The following is a 17,275-nucleotide window of genomic DNA, read 5'->3' as shown; positions in this document are numbered from 1 at the left end:
TCCCTGATCACTCTGCTCATACCAAACCCAGAACAACCCCTCCTTATTGCCTGGCTCCACTACCAGTGATCCTATGGCCCCTAAGGACTGAACCGTGCCGTCCTGGTTTTCTTCAGCATCTCCCTCCTCTGACAGGTCCTGTTTCATGATGTGACTTTCACCATGGGTCAGGTGGTATCTCGGGAAGGCCAAGGGAGAAGGGAGACTCTATTCCGGTGTATCAAAAGTATGCCTTCTGATCCTGACCGTGCCTACAACAGCTGCTACAGTGCAGGTGAGAACTGTGGGGTCTGAAGAGGGTTGATCTGAATGAGCAGAGCAGGTCACATCCACTCAAGCAGAGCTGACTTGGTGTGGGGAATTATACGAGGGAGTTGGGAACTTGGGTGTAGAGACAAAACTGAAGACTGAAGAACAAGATTCCCAGGTCCTTGCAGGGAGAAAAGGCACAAGCCTATGAATGACTAGGTCCGTGCCTATAATCCCATGTTTGAAGCTGAAGTGGGAGTTTTACCCAAAATTCAAGATCAGCCCAGGCTACAGAATGAGGCTGTTTAAAAAATTAAAAAGGAAAGCCAGTGAGACGGCTCACTTAGGAGAGGTGCCTGCTCCATCTCTCACAACTCACTACCTGGGCTTGATGCCACAGAGCAGAAGGAAAACCGACTCTCCTAAGTGGTCTTCTGATCTCCTCCACACATGCACATGTTCCCCAACAAAACACTGAAAACATAAAAATCAAAATGGAGGAGGGGTTGGAGCAGGCAGAATGAAGCATCTGAAATGTTTTTCCCCCCTCAGGTGTCTTTCACTTACATCAAGGGGATATTATCACTGTCAAAATTCCTCGGGCAAACGCAAAACTTAGCCTTTCTCCACATGGAACATTCCTGGGGTTTGTGAAACTATGACTGTGCTATAAAGGTGGGGTTCCCATTCCAAGAACTGGCTAGACAAAGGACAGCAAGTGGTCAAGAACCGTTCTCCTTGGTTTTGACGTCTTGACTGTTGTTCCCCGCTTTGCCTTTCCCGATCCCACTATCTGGGTTCTGATTCCATAGATATTAAAGAAGTAGAATATTTTGTGTCTATCTCCCACATGGCCCCAAATTCTTTTGTTGTGTGTGTTAAAGGGGTTTTGTGCACTGTGCCAAGCCTTATCCACTGGACTGCATCCAGAACAGCACCACCATCTAGAGGCAGTTTGAGGAAAGAACACGGTCTCTGCTAGGGAAAACGTGTCCCTCGGCCACAACTCTTCAAGCCCCCTGCTTCAATGTACAAGAAGCCCGATTTTCACTATCTCACTATTGCGTCCAAATTCTTGTTACTGTCTAGAAAAAAAATGTATTTTAGGTGCCTCGACATCCATTCCATTCATGCTCCCCATTCCCCTAGCAAACTTCCGAGCTGAACATTGTGCTTCACCGCTTTAATCCCAGTACTCGGAGGCCTATTTCTATGTTAGCGGTCAACTTGGTCTAAATAGTGAGTTCCAGGCCATCCAGGGGTTACAGTGGTTGAGACCCTGTTTCAAACAAACAAATAAAAGACTCTACAAGATCGGACTGGTATTCGGGGAGTTTGTATGCACTGGACGCCCTGGCACACTGGTCGTGTCTCACTCTTTAATCAAGCCCTGCTTAAAGTTGAAAAAAAAAATCAAAATACAAAAACGTAACGTCCCGCCTCCGCCTCCCAAGCGCCTAGCCTCAGTCCAGTCCCTGCAGGGTCTCTGACTTCCTGGCCACGCGCTGGGAAGCCCACTGGATCACCCGAAGCTCAGGCCACGGAAGAGCAGGGAGTACCGTACGACTGCGACGTAGAGCGTGAGGCTGGACGCGACACGCAGGCGTAAAAGAGCGAGCAGTGGGACTGCCACACGCGGCAACCTAGGCGACTGTGCGCAGGCTCGGTTCAGCGTAGAGCTCGAGGGCGGGACCGTCCGGTGGCCTGGACGCTCTGAGGTAGGCGGGACTGAGCACGAGCCGGCGCCGCTCGCCGGGTGTGACGCACTAATTGTGCGCCGCCATCGGCGGTGGGCCTGGGGCTCGCGGGAGGGGAAGGAGGAGGAGGGGTGGTGGCGGTGGTGGTGGTGGTGGAGGTGGAGGTAGAGGTGGAGGCTAAAGCCGCGCTAGAGGCGGCCGCAGTGGGGCGGCACGAGCTTTGGCTTCGTGAATTGAAACGGCTCCGCCTGAGGACAGCAGGAGTGGCGGGGTCGCCGCCGTCCGAAAGATGAGCCGGAAAGCCTGAGGCGGAGACACCCGCCTTGGGGCCCGTGTGCCCGGCTTCCCCGCTCCTGGTGAGGACGCCCCTTCCCCTCCCCCCGCCCTTGTGGCCTCTTCCATTTCTAGTCTTCCCTCGCACCTAACTGGGCCCAAGAGGCCCTTTAAAGGACTTAAGACCGTTGTGTGCCGAGTCGCCCAAGCTTTCAAACTATATTGCGGCTAGGAAGCATTCAGTTCTCCCAGGATAAGACTGGAGAGGGGCCGGTCTGCCAGGCCCCCACTGCTCTGTTCGGTCCCATCTCCTTAATTCGGTCGCTAAGCACCGATTCTATTCGCTTCCAGTTTTCTTCAACATCTTTCTTATCACTCTTATTTCCTGAGCCATAACCTCACCACCCTCCCCCACAACTAAGGCGTGTGTGTTCCCGTACCCCCATTATTATTCCAGGGTGAAAGAGAACTTCCCTCCCGTGACCAAAGTTTTCCTGGTGAAAGTTGTCTTCCCAGGTACCCGTATCCAGATTTTCTGGGCTGAGCCATCTCTTTTAGCAATGTAGCCCTCAGACTTGTCCTAAGGATACCCACAGCAGCATTAAAGCGAAGCCTGGAAATACTGGGTTTCATTCAGAGAGCTTAAAAATAAAATACCTAAGGCCTACCAGTTAGTCATTTTCTTTTGGTTCCCTACCTGGACAAGGGACGAAATGATGGAAGACTCTGAAGAGTTCCTTCTGGACGAGGTTGGCTGGGAAGAGCTGAAGTTATGAGATATTAGATTTTTCTTTATTTGTATCTGAAACCAGAGGGGAAATGCTGAAGAACATTTCCGATCTTGGAGGAAGGAGTAGGGTGTTCTCAGTTTGATAATCAAACTTTTGTTTTACAGGGCACTGAAAGATGAAAGAGACTATACAGGGGACCGGGTCTTGGGGGCCTGAGCCTCCGGGACCCGGCACCACTTACTCAAATCCCAGGCGAGAGCGTCTTCGTTGGCCCCTACCCCCAAAGCCCCGGCTCAAGTCAGGTGGTGGCTTTGGGCCAGATCCTGGGTCTGGGACCACAGTGCCAACTAGACGCCTCCCTGGCCCTCGGCCATCTTTTGATGCCTCAGCTAGTGAAGAAGAGGAAGAGGAGGAAGAAGAAGATGAGGAGGAAGTAGCGGCATGGAGGCTACCCCCTAGATGGGGCCAGCTGGGGACCTCCCAGCGTCCTCGGGCTCTCCGACCCTCTCATAGAAAAACCTGCTCACAGCGCCGGCGCCGAGCCATGAGAGCCTTCCAGATGCTGCTCTACTCAAAAAGCACCTCGCTGACATTCCACTGGAAGCTTTGGGGGCGCCACCGAGGCCGGCGGCGGAACCTCGCACACCCCAAGAACCATCTCTCACCCCAAGAAGGGGGTGCAACGCCACAGGTGCCATCACCCTGCTGTCGTTTTGACTCCCCACGGGGGCTACCCCCACCCCGGCTGGGTCTGCTAGGTGCTCTCATGGCAGAGGATGGGATGAGAGGGTCTCCACCAGTGCCCTCTGGGCCCCCCATGGAGGAAGATGGACTAAGGTGGACCCCAAAGTCTCCTCTGGACCCTGACTCGGGTAAGGTGGGAAATGGGAAGGGTGATGAGCCTGGAGCACCAGGAGTTTGTTGTCATGGTGAGCCTAAGAAAAGCAGAGAGAAGCTTCCAGAATATCTGGGAAATGATCTTAAAGCCTTATTTTTAAAGCCTGTCTAGGCACACACCCTTAATCGTAACGTTTTGGAATAAGACAGGAGAACAATGAATCAAGGCCCCACCTGGGCTGCAAAGAAAGATCCTATCCTGTGAGAGTTGGGGACTCTGGTTTTGAGCAGGCCTGGATGCCTGGGACACAGTGCTGGGAACAAATCCTTAGTAGCTGTCCTATGGTCTTCAGTACAGATTACAAAGGGAGCTATGGTTTAGGGAAATCAATGTTGTCCATTCCAAAGCTTTCTTCCTGTCAGGATATATGGATCTCCATAAGGTACTCACAGTTCTTGTGGAATATATCATTTGTAGAATTTAACATTTTTATTCAGAACATATTCTCTTTGTAGAACTCAAGCTAAATAATTAACACCCTTACCACTATTACTGAACTTCCTCATTCACTGTGCACTGTGTTAAGCATATATTGGCAGCAGACATTTCTGAAGTCTCTTGCTTTCCTCATGCTTATGAAGATGAAGATGACTTCCTTTAAAAATAAACTTTGGACATCCTTACGTTAGTCCTTAGTTAGAGGGGTTCTATATTCCATAAGGTTTACATTGCTAGATTCTGCTTCAGTCTGTGTTCTGTGGACTTACCATTTATATGCCTCAGTGCTTTTACTTGGCCAGGTTCTCATTCCTATTCTGTTTCTGTGCTTTATAGGTCTCCTCTCATGTACTCTACCCAATGGTTTTGGGGGACTGTCTGGTCCTGAAGGGGAGCGTAGCCTGGCACCCCCTGATGCCAGCATACTCATCAGCAATGTGTGCAGCATTGGAGACCACGTGGCTCAGGAACTTTTTCAGAGCTCGGACTTGGGCACTGCAGAAGAGGCAGATCGGCCAGGGGAGAAAGCTGGCCAGCATAGCCCCCTGCGGGAGGAACATGTGACCTGTGTGCAGAGTAAGGCTTTAGAAGACTTAGTCTCCTTTTGGCCAGTTCCTAGATCAGAGTCTAAAGGCCCCCACCTTACCCTCTCCTACTTCTATTTAGGTATCTTAGATGAATTCCTTCAAACTTATGGTAGCCTCATCCCCCTCAGCACTGATGAAGTTGTAGAGAAGTTGGAGGACATTTTCCAGCAGGAGTTCTCTACCCCCTCCAGGTGAGGCCTGAAGGCAGGTACCCTTTGAAGGAGGTCTGGGACCTTAGGGAAGGGGAGAGAAGGTTGATTCTTCTTCAGTGATGTGTTTGAGGAAGTAAGAGCTATAGCTGGAGCAGAGGAAGCTGCAGACAAAGTGCCCAGCCCTGTGAGAATTGGGAGGATCTTTGTGTAGGAAACTGTGAGACACTGAAAGTTTGTCCCTGAGCCTCTGTGGGGAGTGGGATACCATCAGAACAACTTGTGAAAAACAAAAGTTGTTTCACATGGTCATTCTAGACAGTAGTTCGTATTTCTGTCTGCTCCAGTCCCATTACCTCTTGTATGATTCCAAAACTTTGGCCTATGCAGGAAGAGTCTGGTACTACAGCTGATCCAATCTTACCAGCGGATGCCAGGCAACGCCATGGTAAGGGGCTTCCGGGTATCCTATAAACGACACGTGCTCACCATGGATGACTTGGGTACCTTATATGGACAGAACTGGCTCAATGACCAGGTAAGAGGAGGAAGCTAAAAAGGCTTGAAAAGGCTTTTGGAGAATGGAGCCTTTTGCATAGGGGAACCCTTTACCCATGCCACATTCTCCAGGGCACATTGCCTTTTTCCCCAGGTGATGAACATGTATGGAGACTTGGTTATGGACACAGTCCCTGAAAAGGTAAGCCCAAGTGGACCTTTTTGTGAGCCAGGGTTTTTGTATGTAGCCTTGGTTTTCCTGACCCAGCACTAACCAGATTTCTTAGTCTCTAGAACTATTGCAATCCTGAACAGTTTTTTTTTTTTTTTTTAAGAATTATTTATTTTATGTAGATGAGTACACCGTAGCTGTCTTCAGACATAGGAGAAAGGGGCATCAGATCCCATTACAGATGGTTGTGAGCCACCATGTGCTTGCTGGGAATTGAACTCAGGACTTCTGCAAGAGTAGTCAGTGCTCTTAACCACTGAGACATCTCTCCAGCCCTCTGGGTAGTTTTTTTCCCTAAACATCCATTCTCATCTCTTCTAGGGATTGAAGTTTGGAGGGGGAGATAGTAAAGGGTAATCTATTCATTTTAAATCTGTAAGCCAATCTGTAGTGTTTTCCTGTTTAAATTGACATAGGAACTTACCTGTAAAAGGTTAAGAAAGAGTGCAGTGGTAGCGGTTGGAACCATTTCACTTGGGCTAAGTGAAATGGTATGGATTGGGAGGGGTGGAAGCCAATTTTGCAGGCAACTCTGAAGTCTTTAATTCTATTCAGCTTTTTTGTGTCTTTGGCACAGGTGCATTTCTTCAACAGTTTCTTCTATGATAAACTCCGTACCAAGGGTTATGATGGGGTAAAGAGGTGGACCAAAAATGTGAGTTATACATTTACAACTATTTGTATAGCATCTTGTTTCTAAAGAAAATTTAAGAGTTTTTCTTTCTATGAGTCCTTTCCCCAACTGGTAATTATTCTACAACATTAAATGTCTTATCTACATCTGTAGTAAGGCCTTCCACATAGTAGTCATCCTGTGCAGTCTGGGAAACAGGGTTTGAAGCAAAAGGAATAGCAAATACTTCAGAGCCAGAGAGAAAATGAATATTTTGACACAGTGACTAAGGTGTGAGGCATGTAAGGTAGAGTGACAAGGATGGAGGTTGTTCTATGTTTCTTGTGTGGATGTAAGTGCATGCCATGGTGTATGTGGAGGTTAGAAGTTAACTTGTAAGAGTCAGTTCTTTCCTTTTGTAATGTGGGTTCCAGAGCCCCAACTCAGGGAGTCGGGCTTGGTGGAAGCACCGTTACCCTGCCAGCCTAGCCATGCTTCCTGTTTGATGTTCCCATGTGTTGATAGAATAAAAGGAGAGAGTAGTCCAGGTAAAGTACCTGGGCTGGAGTGCCAAAAGGAGAGATGAGAGGAGGTTAATTTAAGGTAGAACTGGTAGACATTTTTAGCAGGTTTCATGTGGGATAAAGAGATCAGTGGAGGATTATATCTGGGTTTTGGGCTTAAGTGATGGTAAAAATTGGGGCAGGAGCAGATGTGCATGGATTCAAGAATTTCCATAAGTTTCTCTGTCCTGTTATGAAAGGCCATGAAATTTCAACAGTGACAAAGGAACATTGGTTCTAACACCCACATATCTTACTCCTGTTACCTAATACTGCCTTTCCATCGTCTCCCCCCCTCCCCCCAAGAAAGTAGCTACAACTGTAGCCATATGTCACTCACCCTTGGACCATAACCCCAGCCCGAGCCTCAGGATTTAGTTTTTTGTGCTCAGAATTATTCAGAGACCTGTTGAGTCTTGTTTCTTCCAGTAGAAGCAAAAGTGATGTACAGTCTAAACCTCCTTAGCCTTCGGTGTATCTGAGATAAATGTAAAGGTGCTTGTGCCAAGCCTGAGTTTGATCCCTGGGACTCACATGGTGGAAGGAGAGAAGCAGCTTGTCCTCTGACTTCCACACATGTAACTCTGGCATGTATACCCCCTTCCTCTCAATAATAAAAATGTAATAAAAAATTTAAGTCTTTCCTGTGCTGTTGCTTCCTTCTGTGACCTTGAGCAATTACTTTCCCAATGTCTTGAGTGACACAAGAACTTGGTGGTAGCATGAGTGTAAACATTAACTGAGCATTTCTTTCAGGCCATGTGTTCTATGTGATCTAGTTTACTCCCTATAATGAATGAGGGACGGTATTTTTGCTGTCTCCCTCTTACAGATAAGGAAAGTCATAGAAGGTTAAGTAGGTTGCTCATGGTCGTAGACTAGAACTAGAAAGTGTAGAAGCTGAGTTTCAACCCTGTCAGTGTGGCATCAAAATCATGAACCTGTTTTGTTTGTTTGTTTGTTTGTTTTTTGGTTTTTTTTTTTTTTTAAATTATTATATGTGTGTAGGTAGGTGTTTTGTTTGAGTAAATTTATCAGCACCACATGCATGCAGCACCATAGAGGCCAGAAGTGGGCATCAAATCCCTGAAACTCAAGTTACAGATGGTTGTGAGCTACCATATGGGTGCTGGGACTTGAACTCAGTTTCTCAGGAAGAACAGCCAGTGCTCTTACTAGCCATTTGTGCAGCTCCAGAGTCTGGGTTCTTAACCTAAACTTTTCCCTTTAATGTATAAGTACCTGGTAGTAGACAGGGTCTCACATAGTAGAGGCTGGTGTGGTTTGCCCTGAAGTTATCTGTATTTTGATGCTAATTCCACTGCCCCAAGGACAGCTGCCTAGTCAAGGACTCAAAACTCTGGTGACTTCACCAGAACCACTTTCCCATTGAATTTGTAAAGTACAGGTGAGGGGCAGGTACAGGATAGAAGCAGGCTGCCTGTCATTGGAGGAGAAGGAAGGATGGGTGGGAGATAAGTTTGAAGGAAGAGGAGGAGACAGGAGAGAGGAGAGGGTGAGAAGCCATGGCAGGTGATGTTAAGATTCTGCTCTGTGTATTTACAGGCTGTTATTAATGTTCCTAGGGATGGATGATACTGGGCTTTTTATGTTTTTTTGTATGTTTTTTGTATATTTGTAAGTGGGCAATTATATCTTATCAATTGGATCTAAGATTACTGTGTTGTGTGTTCTTTTATGTGAGGGTTTGAGTGTAGGAAAGTGTGCGACTGGGATGTGTTTCCGCCAAGATATCTAGCAGATCTTGGGATACCAAGGTGCGGACCTAGCGGGGAAAAAGACATCCATACTTTTTTATTTTTATATTTTTACAACAGGCTGGCCCTTGAACTCTTTATTCTACTTTCCTTCTTTCCTTCCTTCCTTTCTTTCTTTCTTCACCATCAAATATCTCAACATCAGTCAAGTGTGAGAAGCAGGAGAATCTCTTGTGAGTTTGAAGCTAGCCTGGTCTACATAGTGAGTTCCAAAATACCCAGTGCTAAGTAGAGAGACCATGTCTCAAAAAAACAAAAACCCAAAAACAAAACAAAACAAAAACAAACAAACAAAAAAGGCCAGGGGTAGTTGTAATGCCAATGCTATGGAGGTGAAGGTAAGTGGGTTCCTTGGACTTGCTGGCCAGCCCGCCAAGGTTTCTTGCTGAATCCTAGGTGAGGAAAGGACCCGTCCTAAAACAAAAAAGGTGGACATTGTCTGAAGAGTAACACTCAAGGGTTATCTTCTGGCCTGTATATCCACGGAACACAAAACACATACACACAGAACCTAACCAACAGGGTAGGGATGGGATTCAGCAGTAGAGTGCTTGCTACAGACCCTGAATTGTATCCCAAACACTCCTGCTCTCTCCCCCGCCCCCAAATAAAAAAACCTTCCAAAAGTACTAGCATCTGATGCTGAGCCTTGCCACATAGCCCATGGATTCTGTAACTCCTTTGCTTGTTCCATATTTTCTTTAGAATCCTCATGGTAATCAGTAGGGTTTTATGTTAAATCTGATTTCCAGCACTCTCTTTTCAGGTGGACATCTTCAATAAGGAACTATTGCTAATCCCCATCCATCTGGAGGTGCACTGGTCCCTTGTCTCAGTTGATGTAAGGCGACGCACCATCACCTACTTTGACTCACAGCGAACTCTAAACCGCCGCTGCCCCAAGGTTTGAGGTTGTGGGGGACAGGTAGTAAAGGTGCAGGGAGCCAACCATTTCAGGACGACGTGTGGGCTTGGAGTCTGAGGAGTGGGCACGGCATTTCCCACCAGCATACTCTGTATTACATTGGTAAGTGATTAAGGTATCCCTTTCTTTTTCCTTATACCCACATAGCATATTGCCAAGTATCTACAGGCAGAGGCAGTAAAAAAAGACCGACTGGATTTCCACCAGGGCTGGAAAGGTTACTTCAAAATGGTGAGTTTCCAGAGAGAAATGGACTAGTTTGATGGAGGAAGCAATTGAATTCATAACCTCAAGGAGTCTCTCAGTGAACAGATTCTTGCTTTCTATTCCCTAGAATGTGGCCAGGCAGAATAATGACAGTGACTGTGGTGCCTTTGTGTTACAGGTAAGTAGATAAGGTCTTTCTAACTCCCATGTCAGTGGCTTAGGGGTTGTTGGTGGCTCTTGCCTCAGTTGGTTCAGTCAATTGCACATGTGTTAGGTAGAACACAGAAGCCCTGGTTTCATTGGTCTTCTTTGGTCCTTTCCTTCTCCATCCTCAGCTGGGACTGATTCCTTATATCGAGGCGTCCCAATATACTTCTCCCAACTAAATGTACATTCTCCTATTTAAACACTAGATACATTATGTAGGCTTAGACTCTAATGCCAGTCTGTATGAGAAACAGGTATTTTCTGAAAAATTAAGATATATTTTGTGTGAAATGTGTAGCACAGGTCCTGACTTGGGAGGGATGCTCAGTAAATCGTTCTCATGGCCTGCTTTGTTAACACCCAGTACTGCAAGCACCTGGCCCTGTCTCAGCCATTCAGCTTCACCCAGCAGGATATGCCCAAACTCCGTCGTCAGATCTACAAGGAACTGTGTCACTGCAAACTCACTGTGTGAGCCACATACCCCAGACCCTTAGCTCATTAATGGGCAGGGGAACAAGGGAGACCCTTCCTAAGAAACTCCAGTTCCTTTTTGTTTCTCCACCCAATTCCCTTTGGATTTTCATATTTAAATGTTTGATTTCTGTATTTTGTTTTCTTTGCGAGTATGTTGATTTCTGATGGGAAGGGAATGGCCACATAAATGTCCCCTTCTCCCTTTCTAGGGGAATGTTGCCTTGTGGCCTAGGTGAAGCATTCACTCCTCCTTCCATGTTCTGAGGGCAGGAAAGCAGTGTGGGGGTGGTGGGCACAAAGGGATTACTGCCTGCCAGATCTTCAAACTTTTTTTTATATATATAAATATATATAAAAATGCCACGGTCCTGCTCTGGTCAATAAAGGATCCTTTGAAGATATGCAAGTGGTGGTCTTCCTTGAGGGGCCTTAAAATAGTGGATGTGCTTTATCTCAGGCCTTCAAGCTAATGCTATTAGCTATCCCCTTTTCAGGTCTTCATCTTAGAAACCAGCTTTTTATATATGCCAATCCCAGGGGAGCAGATGGCAGTAAGGATGTGAATTACAACTCATGAATAAAGGAGCCTAGGAGAAACTGGGAACAGACACTAAATGAGCCAGTGATGTTGAGTGGGTCAAGATCCCTGACAGATTATCTGCCCTGCTCCCGCCCTAATGCCCTTTTGCCCAAAAATGGATTCCATCCTTTTTCTCCAGTCGGGGAAACTTACTATCCAATGAAATATCGCTACTGTTCTGTCATTCTGCTGAACCAAATACACCATTCTTTCCTGAACCGAAGAATAAATAAAACTTGTATCCTGTAGAAACCTGGGTAAAGGAAAGTGGCAGTCCAGACTGCCCGGAAGTCCCTGGAGGCTAAGGCCTCACCCCCGTGGCTTGATAGGACCTGCTGAGCCACATGACTAAGGCACGATCGCCTCCGCACGTGTAAAGGTGCTGGGTTCCAAGATGGCTGCCCCGCCGCGAGGCCCGACTTAAGTATGTCACTTCCGCACCAGCAAGAAAGGCGGGCCCTTCAGCCAATGAGGCTGCAGGGCGGGGCTCAGCCATGATAGGCTTTCAAACTACCCAATAGGGCGTCCGAGCTAAAGCGCCTACAAAGTAACGTCACGTCGAGTTGCAGAGCGCCGGCAGGCGGGGCAGAGGCGGCCAAGCCAATGCGATGGCTGGGGCGGGGTCGGACGCTCTATAAGTTGTCGATAGGCGGGCACTCCGCCCTAGATTCTAAGGATCATGTCTGCGAGTCAGGATTCTCGGTAAGAAAGGCATTTGCAAGAGGTTAATGGCTACTTACCCCGCAGCTCCCTTCCGAAGGTCCCGCCGGGGAAAAGTTGAGAGACCCATCGCACCAAACCTACCAGGTTGCGGGAGAATCGAACCGGGAGGAACCGTCCGGGGAGGGGGGGGAAATCCCATGGCCGACGCTGACACCAGTGTGGATACGGGAAAGGACGGCCTGGATAGGGCGGAGGGCGCGAGGTTCGTCACGAGGCCTCGGCCTGTGGGGATGCCGTACGCGAAGCTTGGGTACTGAAAGGCAAGATGAGGTCGCGACATAACGTGGGAAAAAGAAGAGGCGGCTGTGCGGCCCGGAGCCGGCTGGTCTGGTTGCCTCCCTATGTTGGGCAGGGCGTGCGCGCGAGGGTTCCGGAGAATTCTGGCGGTACCACTCGCGACAAGCAGGGGTGCCTGGGTCTTCAGCGAGTCCCTTCGTCGCGCTTGGAATGTGGGTCGGGGAAGAAGAAACCGGCCGTTCGGGGTGCTGGTTTTCTTGACGGCCAGGACAGAGCCTAACCCGAAGGAGCGGCCGCGTGAGGCACCAGGAGCCCACCCGGCGCCGGGCGGGCGGGTCCATTTTGCCGCACAAGCCGGGCAATTGGCAAACTGCGGATGGGCAGGTCCACTTTCCTTCGGGGGTGAGCGGCCTGAGGTATGGGAGGGCGACGCCATTTCTCGACGGGGGCGGGCGGGCTGCGGATTGTTCCATGGCGGGGGAGACGCCACCGAGTGGCGGAGCGAAAGAGCACATGGCCGCTTGAGAGATTCCCCTCCCCCAGTCTGCTTCGCTTGTCTGTTGTGCAATCTCCCCCTTTGCTAGCGCGGCTGGGGCTCATTGTGCGCGAGGCCGCCACCGCCCGCGGCCTCCCACATCCGGGTACTGTGGAGGGGGGCCGGCCGGAGGGAGTGGGGGAGGGCGCGGGCGGCATGACGTGGGGGGGAAGGGGACGGCCCACCCACGGAACTTGGAGGTGGAAGGCGGGACTTCCGGTGGCCTTGGTGTTCCGGATGGAGGTGCACACGCTTTGATCCGCCAGACCCAGAACATGTGGGCCTGGCAGCAAAGACCGCATCTCGGCGCCGTGTGTGTGTGAATGAACTCCTCTACAGCCCCTTGATCTTAAAGGAGGGTCACCCTAAAGTGCCTCTGGATGGTCCTTTGGGAATAAGTGGGAGTGTTGGATCGGGAATGGGCTAGTTGCTTGCATGCTCTAATCAAAGCATGAAAAAAAAACTAGTGCTTTGAATCAACAGATCCAGAGACAATGGCCCCGATGGGATGGAGCCGGAAGGCGTCATCGAGGTAAGACTAGAATCTGTGGTCGCCACTTTATTATGTCCGAACAGGCATTTCCTTATGGTGACATAGACCTTAGATATTTAGGACGGTGGAACAGAGCAGTAGGGTGGGGCGACTGCAGCTTTGGTATAAACTAAATTTATTCATTTTTGGTATCCTGCAGAGTAACTGGAATGAGATTGTGGATAGCTTCGATGACATGAATCTCTCAGAATCCCTCCTCCGTGGTATTTATGCCTATGGTTTTGAGAAGCCCTCTGCCATCCAGCAGCGAGCTATTCTTCCTTGTATCAAGGGTAAGACTCATTATCAGGCTAGATATGGACTGTCCTGATCTGCATAGTGTGTATGGGGTTGGTGGTGGGCATAGCAATGGGGGTTGGGGGGACAACAAATTACCTTTCCTAGCTTCTTGGTTCTGGGGTTTTATTTTGTCATGCCTTAGAGGGGGTTGCCATTTCCAATTCGAGGCCTTTATTATTGCTTTATGTCTAACCTAGCCAGCTGTGTTTGAGTTCATAATGTTCTGGTAGATGGCACCAGCCTTGTTCCATTACTGATGTCAGGAAGTCTCACAGGTGTCCTCTGAGCCTAAGGTGCAGACTTTTTACACATCTAACTCTTGATCTGGTTGTAGGTTATGATGTGATTGCTCAAGCCCAGTCTGGGACTGGGAAAACAGCTACATTTGCCATATCCATTCTGCAGCAGATTGAATTAGATCTAAAGGCCACTCAGGCTTTGGTTCTGGCACCCACTCGTGAATTGGCTCAGCAGGTAAGATTGGTGTTTCCAATTCTATATGACTGCTTTAAGAGTTCAAGAAGAGTCTGCCAGTGGTGATGATACTGGTGACCCAGGCATGTGGAGCACTTCAATTTTAAGGCCAGTCTGGTCTACAAAACTAGTTCCAGGACAGCCAACACTTAGAGAAAGCTTGTCTTAAAGAGACAATTAGAAGATCAGGTCAGGTACGCTCTTGTATGCCACTGGGATTTGTTGACAGCTTCTAGATCTATTGAGATTGGTTTGCCTAATTACTAACAACTTTTCTACCAGGAAAAAAAAGCACTTTAAATCCATTTTCTGAGTCAAATAAGGAAGGGAAGAGTATTGTTAGAATCTAGCTGGCTGGGCAGGTTAAACTGTGTTTACAACAAACATACCACCCCCTGGACATGGGCAAGGAGACACCATGTTGGTGGTGTTGTTCCTATATCAGTCAGGGGCAGAGCAGATGTAGGCCTTTGTTCATCCTAGCTTGATGCCTGGCTTGGTGGCCAAAGCTGTTTCATGCCTAGGGCACATGAAATCCTGGTGCTAGTCTGTTAACTACTATTTCAAGCCTAGTGATCACTGAAGCAAGCATCTGGGTAGCAATGTAAGCAAGACGTGATAAGAGGATTGACACCTTAGAACCCTGTAGATCTACTTATTTTGGGGGTTTGCTTATGAGCTCAGCATGGATCACTAAGTCTTGGTTCTGTAGCAGGGATGGAATAATCACCTTGTGGGTATAGATAGGGCTGTGTTCATAATCTCAGCCTTTGGAATGGAGTAGTAGGATGTAGTGTGAGTTGTTTGTAGAGCTGGCCTGGTTTTTATGAGGCTGCATGTAGAGTGGGAAACTTACTGTGAACCTGTGTGGACGGATCCAGCATTGCCATTTGGTGGCGGTATTGGTGGTGTTGGAAGAGGATTAAGTGGATTCCTGTTTCTCAGTTGCTAAGAGTGGGATAATTCCTGTCTGTAATAAGAAAGACTTAACTCACTGGTACTGCCCAAGTTAATGTAGATGCCTTTCTACATTTAGATTCAAAAGGTGGTTATGGCACTGGGAGACTACATGGGTGCCTCTTGTCATGCCTGTATTGGGGGCACCAACGTGCGTGCTGAGGTGCAGAAGCTGCAAATGGAAGCTCCCCATATCATCGTGGGCACCCCTGGCCGGGTGTTCGATATGCTTAACCGGAGATACCTGTGTGAGTGCCATGGAACAGTTGTTGGGCTCTTTTCTACATTTCATTTCCTTGGATGAGTTTTCCTTTAGTTGGAATTGAGTTGCTCTGTGATGAACCCCATGCGTGTCATCTGAGCCTGGCTTCCCTGTTAACCTTAGCCCAGGTAGTGTTCTACTTACCAGGGCTTTTGCATGACCTATCAGGGAAGCCGAGGGCAAAGGATCAGTCCTTGCATTCTGAGAGCAGACTGTCTGCCTTCTGCCTGCCTTATCAAGAGACCTCAATATATTTCACATTTGTCTGATTACTATATGTTGGGGTTTTTTTTTTCCTGCCATCTAGCACCCAAATACATCAAGATGTTCGTCCTGGATGAAGCAGATGAAATGCTAAGCCGTGGGTTCAAGGATCAGATCTATGATATATTCCAAAAGCTCAACAGCAACACACAGGTAAAACAGATGGTGTTGGAGGGACGGTGGCTCGGTTGTGATTTGATTGTACAGTGCACTCAATCATGGCTGGGGCATTTTTCCCACTAGGTAGTTTTGCTGTCTGCCACAATGCCTTCTGATGTCCTTGAGGTGACTAAGAAGTTCATGAGAGACCCTATTCGGATTCTTGTCAAGAAGGAAGAGTTGACCCTGGAGGGTATCCGCCAATTCTACATCAATGTGGAACGAGAGGTGGGGCCCAGTGCAGGAGGCGGGCCTGGTAATAAGTGTTGGGTATAGCTCCTGATTGATGTTTCCTGATCTCCAGGAGTGGAAGCTCGACACATTGTGTGACTTGTATGAAACACTGACCATCACCCAGGCAGTAATCTTTATTAATACCAGAAGGAAGGTGGACTGGCTCACTGAGAAGATGCATGCCCGGGATTTCACAGTTTCTGCCATGGTGAGTTTTCTCAGTCTTGTTAATGATAGATGTGTCTTTGTGTGTTAGGAGCCTTATGCTAGCTGCTCCTAACCTTGTTTTCCAGCATGGAGATATGGACCAAAAGGAACGAGACGTGATCATGAGGGAGTTCCGGTCTGGCTCTAGCAGAGTATTAATTACCACTGACCTGTTGGTGAGTAGATGCTCTTTTAAGGAAAGAAAGGGAGAAAATAGCCCAAGGTGATTCCCTCTCCAAAGGGCTGACTATGTGCCCTTTTTAGGAACGTAGCAACTTGGAAGAAAGCCAGGCATGTCCAAGGTCTCTGGGGAACAAGGAATACTTGTTTCCTTTGCCCTCCTTTGGCAGCCTACATATATGCTTACTAAATTAGGGTTGATAGTGTCCTCTGATGGCTTTATTCTTTCTTGACCTAGGCCAGAGGCATTGATGTGCAGCAGGTCTCCCTAGTCATCAATTATGACCTTCCCACCAACAGGGAAAACTACATCCACAGGTATTTACCTGGTCTGACAGATCAAACACTCCCTGTGCTTAAAAAAAAAAAAACACGTTCCTTTCCCCAACCTAACGCCTTTTTAAACTAACCTCCCCCCCCCCCCCCCAGAATTGGTCGAGGTGGTCGGTTTGGCCGGAAAGGTGTGGCTATTAACATGGTGACAGAAGAAGACAAGAGGACTCTTCGAGACATTGAGACTTTCTACAACACCTCCATTGAAGAGATGCCCCTCAACGTTGCTGACCTCATTTGAGGGGCTGTCCTGCTACCTGGCCCTAGCCCAGGGTTCAGTCCTGGGGGCAGGGCTGAGGAACAGCTGGAGGGGGGAGGGAAGGGAGCCAAGGGATGGACATCTTGTTTTTGTTTTTTTGTTTTGTTTTTTTTTTCTCTCTCTCTCTCTCTTTGAATAAATGTCACTTTTTGAGGCAAAAAGAAGGAACCGTGAACATTTTAGACACCCTTTTCTTTGGGGTAGGCTCTGCCCCAGGCGCCGTCTCCTTCCCCCCCAAACACTAATGCATTTCCCTAACCTAATCACCTCATTCCTAAAGGCTTTCCTACCCCAGCCAAATCTCCAAAAGTGAGTCAAGGGGCTAAAACATGGCTGGCCTCATTTGCTGGACCAAATCTACAGGGAGAACCCCCTGAATGAGGTTGTCCAGGGACTTGTCCCCAGGTGAGGGGAGCAGGGGAGAGAAAATGGTAGCCATTTTTACATTGTTTTGTATAGTATTTATTGATTCAGGAAACAAACACAAAATTCTGAATAAAATTACTTGGAAACTGCC

The 17,275-nt window shown here is 48.2% G+C and overlaps 4 protein-coding genes and 3 non-coding genes across 18 annotated transcripts in view; 6 read left to right on the top strand and 1 right to left on the bottom strand.

Moving 5' to 3' along the window:
• The window catches only part of Tnfsf13 (TNF superfamily member 13), a 3,011-nt gene extending 1,448 nt beyond the window's left edge, over window positions 1-1,563 (top strand). For 4 of the 9 annotated variants that reach the window (XM_039085456.2, XM_063268638.1, XM_039085452.2 and 1 more), the window contains 3 exons: window positions 136-274; window positions 802-895; window positions 1,134-1,563. In XM_039085456.2, the coding sequence (XP_038941384.1) occupies window positions 136-274; window positions 802-895; window positions 1,134-1,197 (297 nt within the window). In that variant the 3' untranslated portion in view covers window positions 1,198-1,563. Of the gene's footprint in view, window positions 1-135; window positions 275-801 lie in introns of all 9 variants that reach the window. The other 5 variants (XM_063268640.1, XM_039085458.2, XM_063268639.1 and 2 more) reach the window with 2 other exon arrangements.
• Window positions 1-12,586, bottom strand: part of Eif4a1l (eukaryotic translation initiation factor 4A1 like) — a 15,326-nt gene extending 2,740 nt beyond the window's left edge. Inside the window, exon 1 of one of the 2 annotated variants that reach the window (XR_005490322.2) lies at window positions 632-805. Coding sequence is in view for 1 of the 2 variants with exons in the window: in XM_039087310.2 (XP_038943238.1) it covers window positions 11,843-12,498 (656 nt within the window). In the remaining variant the exon portion in view is untranslated. Of the gene's footprint in view, window positions 1-631; window positions 806-11,842 lie in introns of those variants that run through there. The other variant, XM_039087310.2, reaches the window with a different exon arrangement.
• On the top strand, window positions 2,009-10,923 carry Senp3 (SUMO specific peptidase 3). 2 transcript variants are annotated; one of them, XM_039085979.2, is made up of 11 exons: window positions 2,009-2,302; window positions 3,115-3,822; window positions 4,623-4,862; window positions 4,953-5,064; window positions 5,413-5,560; window positions 5,675-5,722; window positions 6,330-6,407; window positions 9,473-9,610; window positions 9,779-9,862; window positions 9,966-10,016; window positions 10,344-10,923. In XM_039085979.2, the coding sequence occupies exons 2-11, from the start codon at window positions 3,126-3,128 to the stop codon at window positions 10,353-10,355; spliced, it is 1,608 nt and encodes a 535-aa protein (XP_038941907.1). In that variant the 5' UTR covers window positions 2,009-2,302; window positions 3,115-3,125; the 3' UTR covers window positions 10,356-10,923. The 2 variants fall into 2 exon arrangements, with proteins under 2 accessions (XP_038941907.1, NP_001013134.2); NM_001013116.2 differs by having other exon boundaries at window positions 2,141-2,302; window positions 10,410-10,923.
• On the top strand, window positions 11,766-17,275 carry Eif4a1 (eukaryotic translation initiation factor 4A1). 2 transcript variants are annotated; one of them, NM_199372.3, is made up of 11 exons: window positions 11,766-11,804; window positions 13,081-13,129; window positions 13,290-13,422; window positions 13,764-13,903; window positions 14,940-15,108; window positions 15,430-15,539; window positions 15,630-15,773; window positions 15,850-15,987; window positions 16,073-16,162; window positions 16,405-16,484; window positions 16,596-17,275. In NM_199372.3, the coding sequence occupies exons 1-11, from the start codon at window positions 11,782-11,784 to the stop codon at window positions 16,738-16,740; spliced, it is 1,221 nt and encodes a 406-aa protein (NP_955404.1). In that variant the 5' UTR covers window positions 11,766-11,781; the 3' UTR covers window positions 16,741-17,275. The 2 variants fall into 2 exon arrangements, with proteins under 2 accessions (NP_955404.1, XP_006246686.1); XM_006246624.5 differs by lacking the exon at window positions 11,766-11,804 and adding an exon at window positions 12,778-12,910.
• On the top strand, window positions 14,294-14,436 carry LOC120095433 (small nucleolar RNA SNORA48). The gene has a single exon (XR_005490905.1). It is a non-coding gene; the product is annotated as a small nucleolar RNA SNORA48 (small nucleolar RNA).
• Window positions 15,190-15,331, top strand: Snord10 (small nucleolar RNA, C/D box 10). The gene has a single exon (XR_005490937.1). It is a non-coding gene; the product is annotated as a small nucleolar RNA SNORD10 (small nucleolar RNA).
• LOC120095401 (small nucleolar RNA SNORA67) lies at window positions 16,203-16,345 on the top strand. Its single transcript, XR_005490875.1, has one exon. It is a non-coding gene; the product is annotated as a small nucleolar RNA SNORA67 (small nucleolar RNA).

The sequence above is a fragment of the Rattus norvegicus genome, chromosome 10 (genome assembly GCF_036323735.1).
Source record: "Rattus norvegicus strain BN/NHsdMcwi chromosome 10, GRCr8, whole genome shotgun sequence".
Lineage (NCBI taxonomy): Eukaryota > Metazoa > Chordata > Mammalia > Rodentia > Muridae > Rattus > Rattus norvegicus.
Note: the sequence above shows the minus strand (reverse complement) of the source record. Positions and strands in the feature narration are given on the sequence as shown.